Genomic DNA, 19,258 nt, shown 5'->3' with positions numbered 1-19,258 from the left:
CGGACGTGGGGCTCGATTTCAGGACCCTGGGATCATGACCCAAGCTGAAGGCAGATGCTTAACCATCTGAGCCACCCAGACGCCCCAAGGTACTTGATTGTTATAGCCACGTGCCACCCCGAGTGGATGGGAGAGGCAGGACTGAGACTGTGAGCCGCTCCCTGTGAGAGGAGGGCCCGACCATCTGCTCCTGCAGGCGGTGAAGGAGGTTCAATTAGAAGGTCCCGCAGCTCCCACCCTAAGCCAAGGCCTTTGCAGTCTTCACTTTACATCATCAATAATAATTACTGTTTTACTTTATTCCCAGCATATCAGAATCAGGCCAAGGAGGAGAGGGACTATTGAAAGGAGACCTCCTTGGAAGCCCAAAGTGGCAGAAAGCTCAGGCAATTGATTGGCCAGTAATCAACACAGTAATTAACTAGAGAAATATTTTGCAAAGTATGGCGCAAGCACCATCGCTGTGGATGCTATTTGGTGGCAAATAAATAAGCCTCTGTTATCTTAAGAATGATGTATATAGATTAGAAAATATAACTGTATAAGTACAAACAACAAGAGCTACAACTATAACATCAAATTTGCAGTTTGCTAGCGATGGTGTAGGACTAGCATAGTCAATTTAAATAAAAATAATACCATAAGTAAATATTCTTTCTACTGTAGGCTTGAGGTGGGCAAGTTCATGAAACCCGGGAAGGTGGTGCTGGTCCTGGCCAGACCCTACTCCCGGTCATCGTAAAGAACATGGATGATAACACCTCAGACCATCCCTACAGCCATGCTCTGGTGGCTGGAATTGACCGCTGTCCCCACAAAGTGACAGCTGCCATGGGCAAGAAGAAAACCATCAGGAGGTCAAAGATCAAATCTTTTGTGGAAGTTTATAACCACAGTCACTTCATGCCCACAAGGTACTCTGTGGACATCCCCTTGGACAAAACTGTCATCAATAAGGATGTCTTCAGAGACCCTGCTCTTAAAGGCAAGACCTGACAAGAGGCCAAGGTCAAGTTCGAAGAGAGGTACCAACTGGTGAGAACAAATGATTCTTCCAGAAGCTGCGGTTTTAGATCTATTTTGTTTCAGTCATTAAAAATACAAAAAAAAAAAAAAAAGTAAATATTAACACAGGTAGTAAGAAGATATGGCAAAAATTGGGATGGTGGTATGAGACTAACCAAAGTTAGGAAATAATTCAAGGAAAGGCCTGTTTAATGAATAACAAGCCAGCACTGGCCACTAACAATCCCCTGCAAAAAAAAATCCACTACACATTAGGAACATACAGAGAAGGGAGAGATTAAAAAGTGAGAGGGGGCACCTGGGTGGCTTAGTCGGTTAAACATCTGACTCATGATTTCGGCTCAGGTCACGATCTCAAGGTCATGATCTCAAGGTTGTGAGATTGAGGCCGAGGTCATGCTCTGTGCTGGGCGTGGAGCCTGCTTGGGATTCTCTCTCTCCCTTTCCCTCTGCCCCTTCCCTTCTCTAATTAAAAAAAAAGTAAGAGAGAACCACTTTCTAAAGAAATTGAGTGATCTTTTTCAAAAGGACCAGAATTCCTACTCAGAGCGTTGGTGTCTAAAGTAAATCTCTCCTTATGTTGGCCCAGGGTGGGAACCTGGGTGCCCTCTTGCCTGTCTGCCCCCTTTCCGCATGCCCTAAAATGAAGCCTGCGGATTGATCTTCCCACTCAGGAAGAGTAAGGACAAATTAAAAACATTTTCAGACATGCAAAGATTCGGAAGGCTTTCCTTCCATGCACCCCCTTTAAAAATGTTATTTGAAGATATACTCCAGGAAAACAGAGACAAACCCCAAGAAAGAGAGACCAGATTCACCCAGCAGTAGAACTGACCCACAAGTGTAATGAGTAGAAATACCAGAGGTCCATAAAGCCATCAGTCAAAATTAGAACAGGAAGTCAGAGGGTTTGGAGAAAAGTGTCTTCAAGAAGAAAATGGGCTTCATTCAACAAATAATGTAATTAAGAAGCTGGGAGATTTTAATGACCGATTAAAAAGGCATATGTTTCTTTTCTCAAGAAGAAAAGAGAAAAGCAATTCGAAACTCCAGGAGAACAAAAACTCGTATAAGAAAGTCATGGTCCAAATATGAAGGGAATTAAAATATAACATGACTTCGAATATTGAGGGAGCGTGGGAAAATACATTTGAACTTGAAGCCTGGAGCACTTCCCCTTCAGGCAGCATTTAAATCATAAGACTATAGTTCCTTCTCTCTCTCTCTTTTTTTTTTTTAAGATTTTATTTATTTATTTGACAGAGAGAGACACAGCGAGAGAGGGAACACAAGCAGGGGGAGAGAGAGAGGGAGAAGCAGGCTTCCCGCGGAGCAGGGAGCCCGATGCGGGGCTCGATCCCAGGACCCTGGGATCATGACCTGAGCCGAAATCAGATGCTTAATGACTGGGCCACCCAGGCGCCCCATAGTTCCTTCTCTATGGGTCCCTGGATGCTCGTTAGCTCTTCAGAGACTAATGTTTACATAATCATAATATTTTTAAAAAACACTATTGATTTTCAATTTTTGAAATTCAGAGACGGACAACACACAAAACCAGAACACTTTCACTCTGGATACAGAACTAGTGGTTTAGCAAGAAGATTTAGGAGGAGGGAGGGCAAGTGTGATAAAGGATGTCTCATCTTGCACAGCAGGAGTCAAAATTAGATGGCACAAGAAAGAAGAGCTGAAAATGGGTATCTAACCAAACTCCGGAGGCATGGTACCTTTGCCAAACTTCTCATCTTTCATAGTTGGGCATGGTGCCAGACATTGTTAGCTCAGTACCCACCCGCCCTCCTTCCCTTATTCCTAGAATCCTTGCATTTCACTGGGCACGTGGCTACCCGGAGGAACAGTCTATTCCCCAGGCTCCCTCGCAGCCACATGGCATCAGGTGACCCCATTCAGGCCAACTGGATGCAAACAGAACGGGCATGCCTCTCCATGAGCTGGAATACGGGCGTGCTTGGCCATCTCTGACCCAGGCCAAGAGTTTTACCATAAACAATAATAGCTAACACTTACATATATATGTTAACTCTGTGTCGGGCAGTTCTCTAAGTGCTTGGCATATATGAGCTCCTTTAACCTAACAACGATGTGTATTCATTTCCCATGACAGCTATAACAAAATACCAGAAACCCAGCGTCTCAGAAGGACACAAATGTATTCTCTTACAGTTCTGGAGCTCAGAAGTTTAAAATCAATGTGTCGGCTAGACTGTTTCTTTCTGGAGACTCAGGAGAGAATTTATTTCCTTGTATTTTCAGCTTCCAGCGGCACCTGCATTCCTTGGCTCATGGTCCCTTTCCCATGTCACTACAGTCTCTCGCTTCCATCATCACATCTCTGATTACTATTTTGAGTTCCTGCCTCTTTTTTTTTTTAGAGATTTTATTTATTTATTTATTTATTTATTTAATTTAGAGAACACGTGAGCAGGGGGAGGGGCAGATGGAGAGGGAGAGACAGAAAATCTCAAGCAGACTCTGCACTGAGCAAGGAGCCCAATGCCAGGCTCAATCTCACGACCCTGAGATCATGACCTGAGCTGAAACCAGGAATCAGACGCTTAATTGCTTAATCGACTGAGCCACACAGGCGCCCCTCCTGCCTCCTTCTTCTAAGGACCCTTGTGATTACATTGGGCCCACTGGAGCAGTCCAGGATAATATCCCCCTCTCAAGAATCTTCACTGAATCACTTCTGCAAAGTCTTCTTTGCCATATGAGATAACATTCACAATTCCTAGGGATTAGGGAACGCACATCTTTGAGGGAACATTATGCTCCTTCCCTCGGGTGCTGTATTATGCCCCATTTTACAGATGGTGAAACTCAAGCACGAAGAAATTAAGTAGCATGCCCAGGGTCACACAGCTGCTCATAAGTGGCAGACCCATAATTTAAACCTGGGCAGTGTGGCACTAGGACCTGTGCTCATGACCATGATACTCTCCTACCCGGGCAGAATTCTGGCTTCCCGATGATTGCAGAGCCACCTGGCCAGGCCTAGATGGCCTGCAGAGAAAACAAAACTTCCATCTTCCTAAGGCATTGCCATTTGGGAGTCTTTGTCACAGCGGCTATATTCGAATACCGAAATCAATAGCTACTCTACATAATTTAAAATAATGATTTTACTCTATTTTATTCTGAGTGGTTTGAATCTATTACAAGAAAAATATACTTTTTATTCATTTACAGCGTGTTTAAGTTGGAGGGCGGGGGTGCCAATCAGTCCATATCACAACCTTGTTTAAACCCTTCAGGGACCCCACTGCCTTTGGGATGGAGTCCAAGCTCCTCAGCCTAGATTCAGGCCAGCCTGTCACACACCTTTCTATTTCTGAACAGACCTTCGGCCATGTCTACCCCTCACCTTTGCTCATGTTATCCCCTCTCCCTGGAATCCCAACCCTTCTTTCTCTCCCACTCCTGCCCAACATGTCCCACTCAAAGCCCATCTGTGAATTCCTATTCATCCTCATAGGCCCAGCCCAAGTTGCCTCTGGAACGTTTTTCTGTTTATCTTGCTCTTTCTCTGTCCTGTTAAAGACTTTCCTCAAATGTCTGGTGACTCAGATCGTAGTTAAAACAAAACTATCCAGTCTACACACACACACACACACACACACACACACACCCTCCTAGAAAGATCAGGTTTCTCCTTCTTTTCCTTCCCCTTGTGTGTTCCTCTATCAAAATAATCACACCAGCACACATTTACCGTGATCATTGTTTATAGCTAATATTATTTATAATTTTAGGATTTAAGTTCATTAGCAGCCTCCTGCACCAATATGTGACTCAAAATAAAAACAATCCCAAATGACAAAATAAGCATAAGGACGTCCGACTGACAAAGCTCTGATTTTTCCCATGATGACCACTCTGATTTTTTGAAATATTAAATTAAAGTATGGGTATGTATGAATGTGAGTCTCCGTCTTGCTGGTGCCTGCTGCACCTGCCCGCAGTGATCCTGACACAACTCTGCAGTCCAAAGGATCCTGTGGTCGCGTCTTAAAACCAGTGAAATGAGGCTCAGAGAGGTTGTGTTAGTTTCTTGTGGATGCTGTACAGATTACTGCGAACTTAGGGCCTGAAAACTACACAAGTTTTTTTCTTGCCACATTTCTGGAGGTTAGAAATCCAAAATGAGGGCGCCTGGGTGGCTCAGTCGGTTAAGCGACTGCCTTCGGCTCAGGTCATGATCCTGGAGTCCCTGGATCGAGTCCCGCATCGGGCTCCCTGCTCAGCTGGGGGTCTGCTTCTCCCTCTGACCGTCCCCCCTCTCATGCTCTCTCTATCTCATTCTCTCTCTCAAATAAATAAATAAAATCTTAAAAAAAAAAAAAAAAGAAATCCAAAATGAGTCCAGTGGGGGCTAACATCAAGGAATCGGTGGGGTGAATTCCTCCAGGCGGCTCCAGGGGAGAGTCTGTTCTTTGCTGGCTTCCAGAGCCCGCCACCTTCCTGGCATCATTCCCACCTCTGCTCTGCCATCACACCTGCTCTTTCTGCCCCTCCTGTCTCCTTATTACAAGGCCCCTTGTGATTATATCGGGCCCACCTGGATAACGCAGGTAACTTCCCCATCGCAAGAGCCCGAATTTAGCCCCGTCTGCAAAGTCCCTTTCACCAGGTGGCATGTCACCGGTTCCCGGGATTAGAATGCGGACCTCCTTGGGGGCCACTACCCAGCCTATCACAGAAGTGAAGTGCCTAGTCCCGGATCACACAGCAGCGCGCAGCAGGGCTGGGAGTCTGACCCAGGTCTTTCTGGCCCCAAAGCCTGTGCTTCTAATCACATTTCAACACAAGGCTCAACAGACTGGGAGGGGGGCAGTTATCTCTGGGCTCACATGCACTATCACTGTTGACCCCGGTCCTATCCCGTCCCCCACCCCCAACGCCACGAGCTCCCACTCTAATGCATATGATACCCACCCCCACCCGTCTGTTCACCTGGGGGTCTCCCCAGACTAAGCAGCAGGGCCCCCCTCTTTACAGCTTACGCGCCGTCGGTGTTTGTTGAGTGAATATATGAGTGAGTGAGCAGAGACTGCTGTCTCCAGCCCCTGCCCTCTGGCCCCTGCTCCAGCTTGAAGATGCTCAGTAGCTTGTGAAGCCCCCAAGGATGCCTGGCTCTGGGCGCTGCCCGCCCCCCGCCCCCCGCTCTCTCAGCGGACGTCCATCCTCTTCAAGCCACCTATACCCTGAAGGAAGACCAGCCCTTCCTGAGGAGAAGAGGCACAAAGACTGAGCACGTGGCCTGGAAACAGAGGACATGTGGCCTGGGTTCCTCCCGTGGGTGTGACACTTTGCTAGGAGCTCCCAGAGGCCAGTGTTGTTGGGCCTGAGGACAAAACACCGTAGCCTCCTCAGTGGCCTGCCAGACTAGGCCCTCAGAGTTCCCCATTCCAGGCCCACAACCCAGCCCCTGCTGGCCTGCCCCTCACCTCTCTGCACACCTCTGCTTGTTTTCTGATTTCTGTTCTTCTAAAAGGCACCTCTGCCCTGCTCAGAGTGTTCCCATGCACAACCCAGGCCTGTGGCAGCTTTAGCAAGTTGAAAACCCAATTATATTTTGATTATTCTAGTCCTAGCCTGACAGAGGTTACTGTAAGTCACACTGGAATTGGGAGGGATGGGGGGGCAGCACCTGGGGCCAGTGCCAGGGGATCGCACTTAAAGATGGATGTGACAGGGACCTGGGGCTCGGAGGTTCAGGATTAGATCAACAAGGCCGGGGCTGGCTGGTTCCAGGAAAGAGGTCATGTGTCACCAGTTGACAGACAGCTCAGGCAAAGCAAAGGCTTCAGGCCGGGCCTCCCTGGGCCGAGAAGGTGCCAGGGCCGAGTGCCCAGCCTGGAGATGGATGACAGGAGGTCCCTGGACTCCTCTCGTGGGCACTGGTGCTTTGCCAGGAGCTCTCAGAGACTGGTGCTATTGGGCTCAGGGACCCAACCACCGCACCCTTGTGGGTCTTCCAGAGCATCACCAGCCCCTCTTGGGATCCCGGGGTTTTCTCCGAGCATCTACGCAGACCAAACAATTGGCCTCTCCTACCCTCAGGCCATGAATGAGGGAGCCAGACTTAGGACCAGAGGGACCTGAGGGCCCAGAGCCTCCTCCCTGGTGAGGATCTGATAGGAAGAAGTATCTGTTGCCTCAGGGTAGAAGGAACCACTCCGGACCTTCATCCTGGAGAGTAGCCATTTTTGGGGCACCTAAGGACGAAGGGAGAGTTGGTCCCTGGGATCCCTCTTAAGGGGAGACGGGACTGGCTCCGTGAAACTGCATTCCCAGCCATGACTCGTGCACCCCACGTATAATAGTTTGGGGGCCTGGGGAGCCCCTTGCTCACTGCAACCCAGGGTGGCTGGGAGGCCCTGGATTATGGCACCCCGAACTCTGGGCTGGGCTCCGCTGACGCCCACTGTCCACGCAGACACACGTGGGGCTGTACCTGTCGCTTTAGCAGCCGCACCTCATTCACACCGCTGTCACTTGAGTGTCCCCCACGGTCTGCCCGCCATCCCACTCTGTGCTGCAGCCCCCTCCCCAGCCCTGACATGGCAGACAGTCACAGCTCTAGCTGGGGGGGCGAGTGTGGGCGATTAGATGAGCCATCGCTGTGGGGGCAGACGTACCCAGTCCCACATACGCACAGTCGCAGAGCCGGCGACACAAAGGCGTGCCCACACGCACATTCCCACGCGCACAGGGGTACACGCCAGGGGAGCCGACACTAGTCAAAGCCCAAACCGCAGACACACAGAGAGACAGACAGCCCTCCACACACACACACACACACACACACACACAGTCACACATTGGATTCTCTAGACACACCCTCACAGCCCTTACTCCTAAATACAGGAAAACATAAACACACGTGCAAGTGCAGTCACACACATGCACACGCACTCGTGCACACACACACGCACACACACGTGTGCACGCACATCAGGCGCTCCTCTCTCGAGTCCCCCCATCCACTCCCCTACCTCCGCCAGCACCCCAGGCGGGCAGGACGGAGCACTGGAACCGCAGGGATTCTGTGACCCATCACCCATCCTGCCCAGGGACAGAGTTGTGCCTTACGATCAGCTTCGGTTCTCCCTCCCGTTCTGGAGAGGCGGGGGAGGTCACTGACCTGTCGCTGTGTGTCCTCCACCTGGAATTCTCTGGGGCTACCACAATTCCCCTTGCAAGGCTACCTTCTCATGTTTCAGGTCCCCGTGTTCCTGCTCTAGGAAGTCTGTCCTGATGCCCTGGCTGAGTCAGTCTGTCCTTCTGGGCCACTTCCCAGCTCTCTTCGTGCCATAGTGCACTTGCTGGGCTGTGAGCCTCCTGCCTCTGGCCACGGCCGGGGCGTGTCTGGAGGACCGGGCGCCTCTGTCTGGCAAGGAGGTGGGTAAACCTGGAGAGGATCACAGGCCCGAATCCCAGCTCTGTGTCTGCTGTGTGGCCTTGGGCAAGTTACTGGACCATGTGAGCCCCGTGTCCTCGTCAATAGCAACTACCTCCCTGGACTGGAGGGAAGATTGAGATCAGGCAGCGGGGGCTATGCCAGCCGTAGCCCTACTATTCTAGCTCATTGCCTGGCACACAGCTTAGTAAATGTTTGTTGAATTAGCCCCTCAGGCTCCCCTCTTCCTGCCCCCACTTACCATCCATCTTGGGAGGGGGAAAGCAGGTATGAAGGCAAAGGATTGGGGGCAGAGAGAACGGTGGGGTGGGGGCTGGGAGATAGGCGAGGGGGCCTCTGACCTCGCTGGGAGCCAGCTGCACCAGCAGCAGCAGGGACCTGGCCGGAGGCGGTGCAGGCACCTGCTCTCACCCCGGGACCCACCTGTGCCATCATCCTCGTCAGCTAGGTGAGGCCGCGAGGAGAGGTGGAGCTGGGATCCCCCTCTGCGCTGTGGCCCTCCGGAGCTGCCCAGGGCCCGCCAGCACACAGTAGGTGCGCTCTGAACGCCGAGCGACCGGACGCATAAATGCCGGGTGAACGCGAACGAATGAATGAACGGATGGACGCATGAATGGAGGTGGGATGGAAGCATGAAGTGGCAGGAGAGGAGGAATGAGCGTCTCCCCCGCCCTCCCGGTCTGGGGCTGGGCGACACGAAGCGGAGACCGGCTGGGGGCTCCCCTCCCCGCCGGCCACTCCCGCTCGCCCCCCCTCCCCCGCCCGCGGCGCGCAGCCCGGCGGAGCCCGCGCCCAGCCACAGCCCGCATTGGAGCCGCTGCCCACGCCCAGCCGAGCGAGCCCAGGCAGCGCAGCCTTGGGAGGGGGCTGCCCCGGACCCCTCCCCCGGCCCGGGCCCCTGGAGCCCGGCCTTCGGGGCAGGGAGGCGGAGTCCCCGGTGCAAGGTCCGGGGACCAGCAGCCGAGGACGCCGGGGTCCCGGAGCCAACAGGTGCGGGGCTTGGGGGACCCCCCCCCAGGCCCGGGGTGGAGGTTCCAAAGGACCCTCGGCGGGAGCCAAGGGTCTCGGGCATAACCTGGGTGCTGGAAGGCAGGGTCCCCAGGAGGCTCTGCCCTCCTCCCGGCAGGCTACCGCAGAACCCCTAGCGCCCTCGTTCCTCCACCTTTTCCCCGCAGCCCCCCCACAGCCCCCGAGGTGCAGGGAGGTCCCGCTGAGGGATTGGGTCCGTCGGCACTTGGAGGAGGTATGAAGGAGCCCCCTCGCCCGCCCCCAGTGGTCTCCAGGGACCGGCAACCCTCCTACACACGTCCGGGGTCGTCTGTGCCCAGCCGCGGGAAGGAGGGGTCTGAGCGAGCGAGGAGGGGCGGGGAGCGAGGCCCAATTTATGAATGGAGAAAGCGGCCTGCGCGCCGGCCCAGCGACCCCTGGCGGCCGTTGGGGCACATCGCGGCCGCGGGGATTCAAGTGGGGACGGAGGTCTGAGGGGCCTGGCTGCTGGGCCTGGGGCTCTCCTCTCTCGCAGCGAGGTCGTCAGTTCCTTTCTGCACCCCTGCCTCCACTGTGTGTCCTACCGGGGAGGGTCCAGGTGTGGCGGGCGGGGCCTGGGTCTCTAACGCCTCCCTTGACCATTTTTTCAACCAAAAATTCAGGCCCGTGAACTGACTCAGGAAAGAACATTTGCAATCGGGATGGCTTCCCCTTGCAAATCTATGGTGTTTCGGGGATTCAGACAGACCTGGCATAGTACCATTGTGACCTTAAGCAAGGGGCTCAACCTCTCTGAGCTTCTGCAAAACAGGGTTCTCTAACGGTAACCGGAGTCGGCCCTGAAGCCGGGTCCCCTTGCCAGGGTCTGGGTAAAGCACTTGGCTCGCATTAGAGCTCATTACGCCTCACCGCGGCCCTGTGAGGTAGGTACAGTTATTACTCCTTTGGAGAGATGGGGAAACCGAGGCTGAAAGGGGAGACGTAAGGTATCCAAGAGCAACTTGCGTGGAATTGAGATGCAAGCCACATCTGTCTTTCTCCATCGACTTCGGGTTCACCGTACCCCACAGCACTATGGGAATTGAGGGGGCTTATGTGCAAGTTGCCTGACACACTCCTAATGTTCTGTCTTCCTTCCTCCCCTCCTTCCTTCAGGAGGTTTGGGGCTGGGACCCCAGAGACCTGTGTGCAAGGAAGTGGGCTGAGGCCTGGCCCGGGCTCCCCTTCCCCCGCTGGGCCCAGGATGCCCCGCAGCATCAGCAGCTCCTGAGCTCATGGAGCCCTCGGCCACCCCAGGGGCCCAGACTGGGACCCCCACTGGCGGCGGGGAACTGTCACTGTCACAGGTGCCTCCCGACTACGAAGACGAGTTCCTGAGCTATCTGTGGCGTGATTATCTGTACCCGAAGCAGTATGAGTGGGTCCTCATCGCTGCCTACGTGGCTGTGTTCCTGGTGGCCCTGGTGGGCAACACGCTGGGTAGGTGTTTAGATCCCTGTGGTGCTGCGGACTTGCCCTGGGGATTGGAAGGTGTCCTGGGCCTGGCTTCTCTTCCCCCCCTCCCCTACCTCCCTTTGGCTGGGTAGTGTGGGGGATGGGGGCTGTGGGGGAAAAGACTCACTTTTGAGGTCGGGCATGGCTCTGTCCCTGGCTTCACCTCCTTCTCCTCTTCCCATCTCCCCCCCTGCTCTGCAGTCTGCCTGGCCGTGTGGAGGAACCACCACATGAGGACGGTCACCAACTACTTCATCGTCAACCTGTCCCTGGCTGACGTGCTGGTGACAACCATCTGCCTTCCAGCCAGCCTGCTGGTGGACATCACCGAGTCCTGGCTCTTTGGTCATGCCCTCTGCAAGGTCATCCCCTATCTACAGGTGAGCTCCACCCAGGTGCCATCCATCACCCCTCTGTCACCCCAAGGACAAAAAACCATGGCCTTGCATAGACCTCAGTGACCCTCAGACTTACCTTTCAGACAGGACGCGGTGGCTCAGTTCCTCTGCCGTGTCTACTGTTAGCAAGGCCAGGCCGTGAGGCCTGACACTTGAGGACACAGATCCAGCCCCACACACTCATACAGAGATCCCCTCTTGGTCACACCCACAGACCCACACGCACACAGCCCTTGGACACACGGACAGTCGCCTCCAGGTACCTGGGCGCACCGCAGAGGAGAGAAGCACAAACCCATGGTGACAGACACAAATGCATGCTGAGCCTACTCCCTGGTTCCAAGGGGGCAGGTGTGAGGAGACCAACCCTGGCCAGGGCCTTCCCTCCCCCAACAGTGGGAATCAGGATGTCCAGATGGGGCTGGGGGTGGGGGGTGGAAAGAGCTGGCCAGAGGCCAGAATGGCCCCTCAGCTGCATCCCTCGTCCCTCTCCCTGGACCCCAGAGGGCAGGGTTCACTCCCAAAGGCAGCATCCACATCCACCTCTGTTCCTAGGCTCATGTCTGCCTCCCTGCAGGAGGCTCTTTCCTCACAGCCCAGGGAAGGGATGGCATCCCTGGGCAGAAAGATTGCCTCTTGGATTTCCATTGTTTTAAGATTTTCCACTCAACAGATTAACCCTGGGAACGCTGGGAATAAAGACAGGGTGGGGAGAAAATGCACCTCAGGCAAATTGTTTAACGTTTCTGTGCCTCAGTGTCCTCATCTGTAACATGGGGTAAGAGTATGCACCATGGGGTTGTTGTGAGGATAATGAGAACAGTGCCTGGCACGTAGTAGGTCCCGTAAGTGTAAGTTATTCCTCATAGTAGGGAAGCCCCCACTCCATACCAGGTCTCGACCTGGACATTTCCCACCCGTGATTTCACTGATTCTCACAAGAATCCCACCAGGTGGAGGACATATTCCCATTCCGCAGACGAGGCTCAGAGAAGGTGAGTGATATGCCCGAAGCTACACAGCCCATAAGTGGTGCAGTCAGGATTTTCACCGCACCTGGCCGCCTGGCGTTTCAGGACTGAGCCCCTTGGCTCACCCCGTGTCTCGGGGGGGCCCACGAGGCCTGACGCTGTGTCCCCACGGGCCAGGCCGTGTCTGTGTCGGTGGTGGTGCTGACTCTCAGCTTCATCGCCCTGGACCGCTGGTATGCCATCTGCCGCCCGCTGTCGTTCAAGAGCACCGCCCGGCGCGCCCGGGGCTCCGTCCTGGGAATCTGGGCAGTGTCGCTGGCCGTCACGGTGCCCCAGGCTGCGGTCATGGAATGCAGTAGCATGCTGCCTGAGCTAGCCAACCGCACCCGGCTCTTCTCCATCTGTGATGAACACTGGCCAGGTAATGGTGGGGGCCTGGGCACCTCTGGGACACGTACCCCTAGCACACATGTCTGCCAGTGCACTTCTGGGGTGGGCGCTCCCGGGGTGGCCATCTCCCAAAAGGACACCCTTGGAGCAGGCTTCTGTGGGGTACGCTCCCAGGGTGGGTAACCCCTCGCTGGATGCCACAGAACAGGCATCTAGCCAGGGTACCTCCAGGGTGGGTGCCTCCTCTAGTCTAGACATCTGCTGGGGCTCCCTCCAGGATGGACACCCCTGGGCTGGGCAACTCCAGGCTCTCTCTGCCATGGGGTCTGTGTGAGGCCCAGCTGCTTGCTTTGGCTCGACGGCTCTAGATGGGACAGGGTGGCTTTGTTAAGCAGAACAGGCTGGAGGCTCCCAGAAGGGGAGGATCTCTGGCCCTTGTATCTCTTGACCCCTACAGATGACCTCTATCCCAAGATCTACCACAGCTGCTTCTTCATTATCACCTACCTGGCCCCACTGGGCCTCATGGCCATGGCCTATTTCCAGATCTTCCACAAGCTCTGGGGCCGCCAGGTGAGGCCCACTCTGGTGTCACTGTCTGGGCTGGGAGGGGGAAGGGGGACTGGTCTAAGGAGACAGACGGAACCTGCCATCCTGGCTGCCACCGGAGAGAGGCAAGGCCCAGGGACATGTCGAAGTCAAGGCCAAAGCCCTGGTGCCTACCCTGGAACCGAATAGTAACTAATACCGGTTTCAGTATCTAAAATCTAATCATCGTTCTGACACCAGTAGCTGCCATTTATTGTACCATGTACTTCCAGCTAGTCTTGCCTCCTCCCAACCATCATATATTATCCCCAACTTAATGTTTGAGAAAACCGAGACCCAGAGAGGCAAAGCAACTTCTCCCGAATCCCTCAGCCAGCCAGGGGAAGAGCTGTGACATTCCAGTGCTCAGGTTGGCACCACAATAACAGCACCTCTGTGTTTTTGCCAAATTCGGCATTTTGCTCGCAAGGTCTTCACAACAATCTAAATGAAGAAGCAGTAGTACTCCCTTTGCAAATGCTGAGGAAGGGCAGCCAACTGGCCACAGCTGACGAGTGGCAGAGCCTTTCTGGTTCCGGGGCTGCCCGCTGGTCTCTGTTATAGACCCACCGACAGCAGGTTCGGGGGGTGGGGGGTAATTGGGGGGGAGGGGAATGCTCAGAGGTTCTGGGCACTAGGGGGACTAAGTTCTGGGTCCCGTGCCTGGGCAAGGAGAGGATACAGACCAGAACGTGGCCAGCCTGCAGGCCACCAACACCTGTCATCTGCCCCTGACAGCCCCCCAGGCAAGATGGCAAGAGTCACTATCCTCCTCTAATAGACGAGAAGACCAAGGCTCAGAGAAGGAAAGTGAGTTGAACAAGCTCACATAGCTCATGAGTGGCTGAGCTGGCCCTAGACCCTAATTTTCCTCAACTCTAGCCCCACACCCCTCTTGGGGGGTGATTCAGGTGTCCAGTGGTGTGACAGGCTTCAGGGATATCTATGGCTTCTCCAGAAGCCTGGAACCATCCTAGGTTTCTAGGCAGTGACCTAGGCAGGGACTGTGCTCTGAGGCCCAGGCCATTCCATGCCACTCACCTGCTCACATGCTCGCTCCTTGCCCAGGCCTCCCCCGTGTCGGGCACAGGCCGGGGTGGGGGGCGGGGGCACAGCTCACCTTGCACCCCTGCCCCAACAACAGGAAGCGATGGCCTGAGGAGGACGGATGGGTAGCTTGAGAGGATGTTCAAGAGTCTCCTGTCTCTGTAAGGTTCGGTTCCTTTATCTGTAACTAAGGGCCAGGAACACCTTCCCCGAAGGCGTGACACGGGGCGTCACAATGAGCTCGTGGAAGATGGAAGTACACTGTTCACCCTCCAGTCCAGAGTGTCGGTCTTCATCATGAATATTAGGTTCCTTCCTATGGCAAGGGTTCCTTCCCTTGGCCCACCTCCACCCCGCCCCGGGGTCCACCCGGAGCAGGACCCAGCAAAGGAGAATGGCCCTCCCGAGGAGCTCCACCCACCACTGCTCTCTCTGTGTGTGCCGGACAGATCCCTGGCACCACGTCGGCCCTGGTGAGGAACTGGAAGCGCCCCTCAGACCAGTCGGACGACCAGGGGCTGGGCCTGAGCACAGAGCCCCCGCCCCGGGCCCGGGCCTTCCTGGCTGAGGTGAAGCAGATGCGCGCGCGGAGGAAGACGGCCAAGATGCTGATGGTGGTGCTGCTGGTCTTTGCCCTCTGCTACCTGCCCATCAGTGTCCTCAACATCCTCAAGAGGTGAGAGCATGAGGGGAGAGGCGATAGCCTCTCTCTGTTTTGGGGAAAGACGGGCTCTAGGACTCACCCACTGTGTGGCCTTGGGGGCAGGTCACTTCTCTTCTCTGAGCCTCCCAGCTTCAGTTTCTCGCCTGTAAACTATGAAGAATGCCAGTTGTAGCCTACGGGGCTATTATGACAATTTCTCCATCTATTCACTCAACCATCAGCTCGTGGGGGCTGGGGGCACAGTGACCACGCGCACAGGACGAAGTCTCCACCTTCATTGAGGCTACATCTAGTGGGACAGAGAAATAAGTCTCCACCATACTGGCAGGCAGGGATACCACTATGAAGACACATAAAATAGGGAAAGAGCACAGAGAGTGACGGTGACAGGAGTTAGTGGGGTTTTGTGTGTTTATTTTTTAATCTTTTTTTTTTAGATACAGGGTTAAAAAAAAAATGCTCATCCAAGGAAATGGCATTGGGCAGGGACTTGAAAGAAGGGAGGGACCCAGGGAGCAGGCCCGCAGGTGTCTGGACGAATAGCACCGGAAGTGGAGGGAACAAGGGGCTCAGCAAGTGAGGGACCACGGGGCGCCGGGACAGAGCAGCGGGCTGTTTGTCATGAGACAATCTCGGGGTGAGTTTGTGCTTGGCCACTTCCTGGATCACTTCCTGTGATCTCGGGCATGTCACGTCACTTCTCTGCACCTCCCTAGCTGAACAATGGATGATGTCTTGCTTGACACATCATGTTGCTGTGAGGATGGATGAGGAAGTGGATGGGGGCTTCCAGGGGATCCGATAGCCAGCGACTGAGCAGATGAACCCTGGTTCCTGTCCGGACACCCACCCTGGTCAGACTATCTGTGCTCAAGACCTCAGACCTAAAGGCCCAGGAAAGGGCCACCTGGTGGGACAGAAGGGGCAGCGGGAACTCGTGCACTCGATAGCCACTTGTGAGCTGTGTGACCTTGGTCAACTCGCTTTGCCTTTCTGAGCCTTGGCTTTCCTGTCTTTTAGATAAGGATAGTGACTCCCGCCCAACACAAACAGGAACACACACACACACATCTACCCCGTTTCTGAGTGTCCTCCGCCTGGTCCTAGGGTGTTCGGGATGTTCCGCCAAGCCAGCGACCGAGAAGCCATCTATGCCTGCTTCACCTTCTCCCACTGGCTGGTGTACGCAAACAGCGCTGCCAACCCCATCATCTACAACTTCCTCAGTGGTGAGTGGGCTGGGGAGGCAGGGCCACTGAGGGGGCGGCAGGCCCGCCCCCAAGCCAGCTGAATAAAGGGAGGGCAGAGAGGACATCCCTGCTCCTGCCTGGGGATCTTGAGTGGCTCTGTGAACTCCCATTCGGGGAAGACTCGGCCCTGCCCAGGAGCCCTGGTCTGAGTGGGAGACAGGCCACCCTCCCCAGAGTCGCCAAAACCAGCTGACCAGCACCCAGGATCCAGTTGTGCAGATCATGCAGACCAGTGAGTGGGTGGGAAAGGAAGGGGCTAGGCCAGCTCCCCTCCCCCTCCCCCTGGTGCCTGCCCAGCGGGACCTCCACTCAGCCCCAGCTGGCCACCACGGGCTCCAGGGGAGCCTGGCCTCTGGGAAGAGGGCCCGGGGCTGAGAGGATGACTGCATAGCCAAGTCATCCAGATAAGGGAGGGTCACCAGCGGAGGCAACCCAGGGCCGGGGAAGGGTTTCCCCATGCCCAGCTAGACACGGACTGGCAGAGTGGCCAGAATGTGGGGGGCTGTCCCTGGATCCACCTGCCTCCAATACCAGCCTTCTTGCTCCCCTCTCTGGAAGTCCAGGCATCCCAGTCCCCTAGCCCCACCCCAGGCCTCTCCCCTTCGCTGTCCCACTGTCTGCACCTCCTCCCCGCAACCTCCCAGGCTCACGGTGATAATACCTCCACCCTTGGACCCACCTGGGCTCAGCAGAAGTGTGGCTCACTAGGCCTCTGGCTCCAGAACTAGGCCTAACGTACTGGTCCAGATTCCTGTTCAAGCCTGGGAATGATAATCTTTGGGAAAAGGCTGAAGAAGGAGGGGCCGGGGGTCCATATCACAACCCTCATTGAGACTAAAGAATTACTCTCCGAAGGCTAGCCAGCAGTCTCCAGCTCAGGGCGGAGAACAGAAGAGCTAAGGGCTGCAGCAGAGGCGGGTATCCCTGTCTTGTCTCCATTTACTGAACACCTACTGTGTTCCTGGCCCTCCGCTGGGGCCCTGGAGAGGCTTGCTGGCGAATGAAGCGCATTTCTGGAGCGTTTTCTGCTCCAGACACAATCGGTTTCCTTGGTGTCCTTTGGCTGATGGAGCTGGCTGTGGTAGTCCCTTCTTCCCTACTCTGTCCTGCCCTTCAAGAGAAGGGCTCTGGAATGAGAACCGGGCCTGACTTCTGGCTGGGTGACTTTGGGCAAGTCGCTGCACCTCTGTGCGTCTCACCTGCGCAGTGAGGATGAAGGACATCAGCTTCTCAGGGCGCTGGGACCAGCAGGGGAGGGGGATGAGGGGGGAGGGCAAGCAGAGGTGTCCAGCACAGTGCCTCCTGCAGGCTGCTGCTGTCCTTCCCGTCACTGTGGGGCACAGGTGGGGAAAGCCTAGCCATAGCTGGTGAGTCCGAGCCCCTCCACCTACCCGCCAAGGAGGGCAGAGGTGGCCCCAGGCCCGAGCCAGACACGACGTTTCGAGCCGGGCTCAGAGCCAGAGAGCAGTCAAGGAATCAGATGAAAATTGCATCTCTCCTTGGGAACTGCTCCGGGGCCTCTGTCCTCACTCTCCCTGGCAATGCCAAGGTCGCCTTGGGGCTTTCTCCTTCCCAGCTCTACTCTGCCCTCCCACCCCCTCACAGGCAGCTGGGCTGGAGCTGCGTGGGTGTCCCTGGGCCCAAGGCCCTTCCTGCTTCATCCATCTTCTTATGGCTGTGTCTTCTGTCTCCAACCAAGGCAAATTCCGGGAGCAGTTCAAGGCCGCCTTCTCCTGCTGCCTGCCTGGCCTGGGTCCCTGCAGCTCTCCGAAGGCCCCCAGCCCCCGCTCCTCTGCCAGCCACAAGTCCTGGTCCTTGCACAGCCGGTGCTCCATCTCCAAAGTCCCCGAGCACGTGGTGCTCACCAGTGTCACCACTGTGCTGCCCTGAGCGAGGGCCCCACCTCCTCGTGGAGACTGCTGGATGCAGTGGGAGGCCGGGGCTCCAGACCTGGTTTTGTGCCTGTTTAACTCTGGGCAAGTGACTCCCCTTCTCTGAGCCCGATCTCCTAAGCAGGATTGATGGGAGGATTAAGCACGCTCGAGAAAGCGGAAAGCTCTTTGTAGATTGTGAAGTGTTGTGGACGGGATTATCACATTCCTCTCGCGTGGCTGTGCCCCACGGTATCATCCATCCCCATCATCCTTCCGCAGCTTGGCCTTCCTCCCAAAGATCCCTCTCCCACCCAATTCCAGGCCTTCCCTGGAGTCTGCTGTAAGGGTCCCCGCGGGCAGTTCCATCTGGCCCAGCGGCTCCAGCGAAAGCCCAGCTGCTCTGAGGCCCAAGTGAACTAATCTGGGTCCAGCCTTTCCCTGGTCGGAACACAGCCCAGCCTCACCAGGTGCCGGGTGCACCACAGACTGGACCCCGTTGGCTTTCTGGTGTGATAGAACCCTCTCCGTGTGGCTGTTTGGCATGGAGGCCAGCAGCCTGAAGCAATTGTAATTAAAAGCCTGGCACCGAATGTTCCTTTTCCTTGTCATTGCACAAAATCTGTGCTGCTTAGGTGAGAGAGAAGGTGGGGAAGCTTGGGGGAGGGGAGAAGACCAGGCAGCACTGGAATGCTGTCATCTGCTGACCACCTCCCACCCACCCCACCCCCGCCCCCAACACACTGGATCCCAGATGGGCTCCGAGCCAGGATTCAGAGCACCCGCAGTGCCGCCTCCTCAGGCCGTGCCAATCCTGACGCCCAGGACCTGGATCCTTGACACATTTGTCTGCTTACGGGCCCAGTGGCCTGTGGGAGGTAAGGGAGATGCGGGGGCAGACAGCGGGGTTAACAGACTGATTTACTGTTATCTTCACCTTCTTGGAAATCAGGCTTGCATTTATTTTCTATGAACTCACAGGATAAGAAGAGAAAGCCACAGACGTGCTCCGTCTGCCACCAAGATGATTAGAGGGCTGCCAGAGGCCCTGCTCCTCGTTGCCAGAGCAGGAATGGAGTGTAGTCTCAAGTACGGCTCCGCTGAGGGGCGGGAGACATCTGGCAG

At 55.4% G+C, this 19,258-nt stretch overlaps 2 protein-coding genes across 3 annotated transcripts; both read left to right on the top strand.

The window, feature by feature from the left end:
* The first annotated feature begins 670 nt into the window (after positions 1–670).
* LOC123858416 (large ribosomal subunit protein eL27-like) lies at positions 671–1,026 on the top strand. Its single transcript, XM_045895469.2, has one exon. The coding sequence runs from the start codon at positions 748–750 to the stop codon at positions 994–996; it is 249 nt and encodes an 82-aa protein (XP_045751425.1). The 5' UTR covers positions 671–747; the 3' UTR covers positions 997–1,026.
* Positions 1,027–9,289: 8,263 nt separating this feature from the next.
* On the top strand, positions 9,290–18,720 carry HCRTR1 (hypocretin receptor 1). Of its 2 annotated transcripts, XM_045898227.2 has the most exons (9): positions 9,290–9,463; positions 9,649–9,716; positions 10,616–10,939; positions 11,156–11,334; positions 12,501–12,744; positions 13,171–13,286; positions 14,798–15,024; positions 16,120–16,241; positions 17,962–18,720. In XM_045898227.2, the coding sequence occupies exons 3-9, from the start codon at positions 10,735–10,737 to the stop codon at positions 18,150–18,152; spliced, it is 1,284 nt and encodes a 427-aa protein (XP_045754183.1). In that variant the 5' UTR covers positions 9,290–9,463; positions 9,649–9,716; positions 10,616–10,734; the 3' UTR covers positions 18,153–18,720. The 2 variants fall into 2 exon arrangements, with proteins under 2 accessions (XP_045754183.1, XP_054368990.1); XM_054513015.1 differs by lacking the exon at positions 9,649–9,716.
* Positions 18,721–19,258: the final 538 nt, after the last annotated feature.

Source organism: Mirounga angustirostris, unplaced genomic scaffold, assembly GCF_029215605.1.
Source record: "Mirounga angustirostris isolate CCGP_5_RB_7025 unplaced genomic scaffold, mMirAng1.0.hap1 SCAF_4, whole genome shotgun sequence".
Taxonomy (NCBI): Eukaryota; Metazoa; Chordata; class Mammalia; order Carnivora; family Phocidae; genus Mirounga; species Mirounga angustirostris.
Note: the sequence above shows the minus strand (reverse complement) of the source record. Positions and strands in the feature narration are given on the sequence as shown.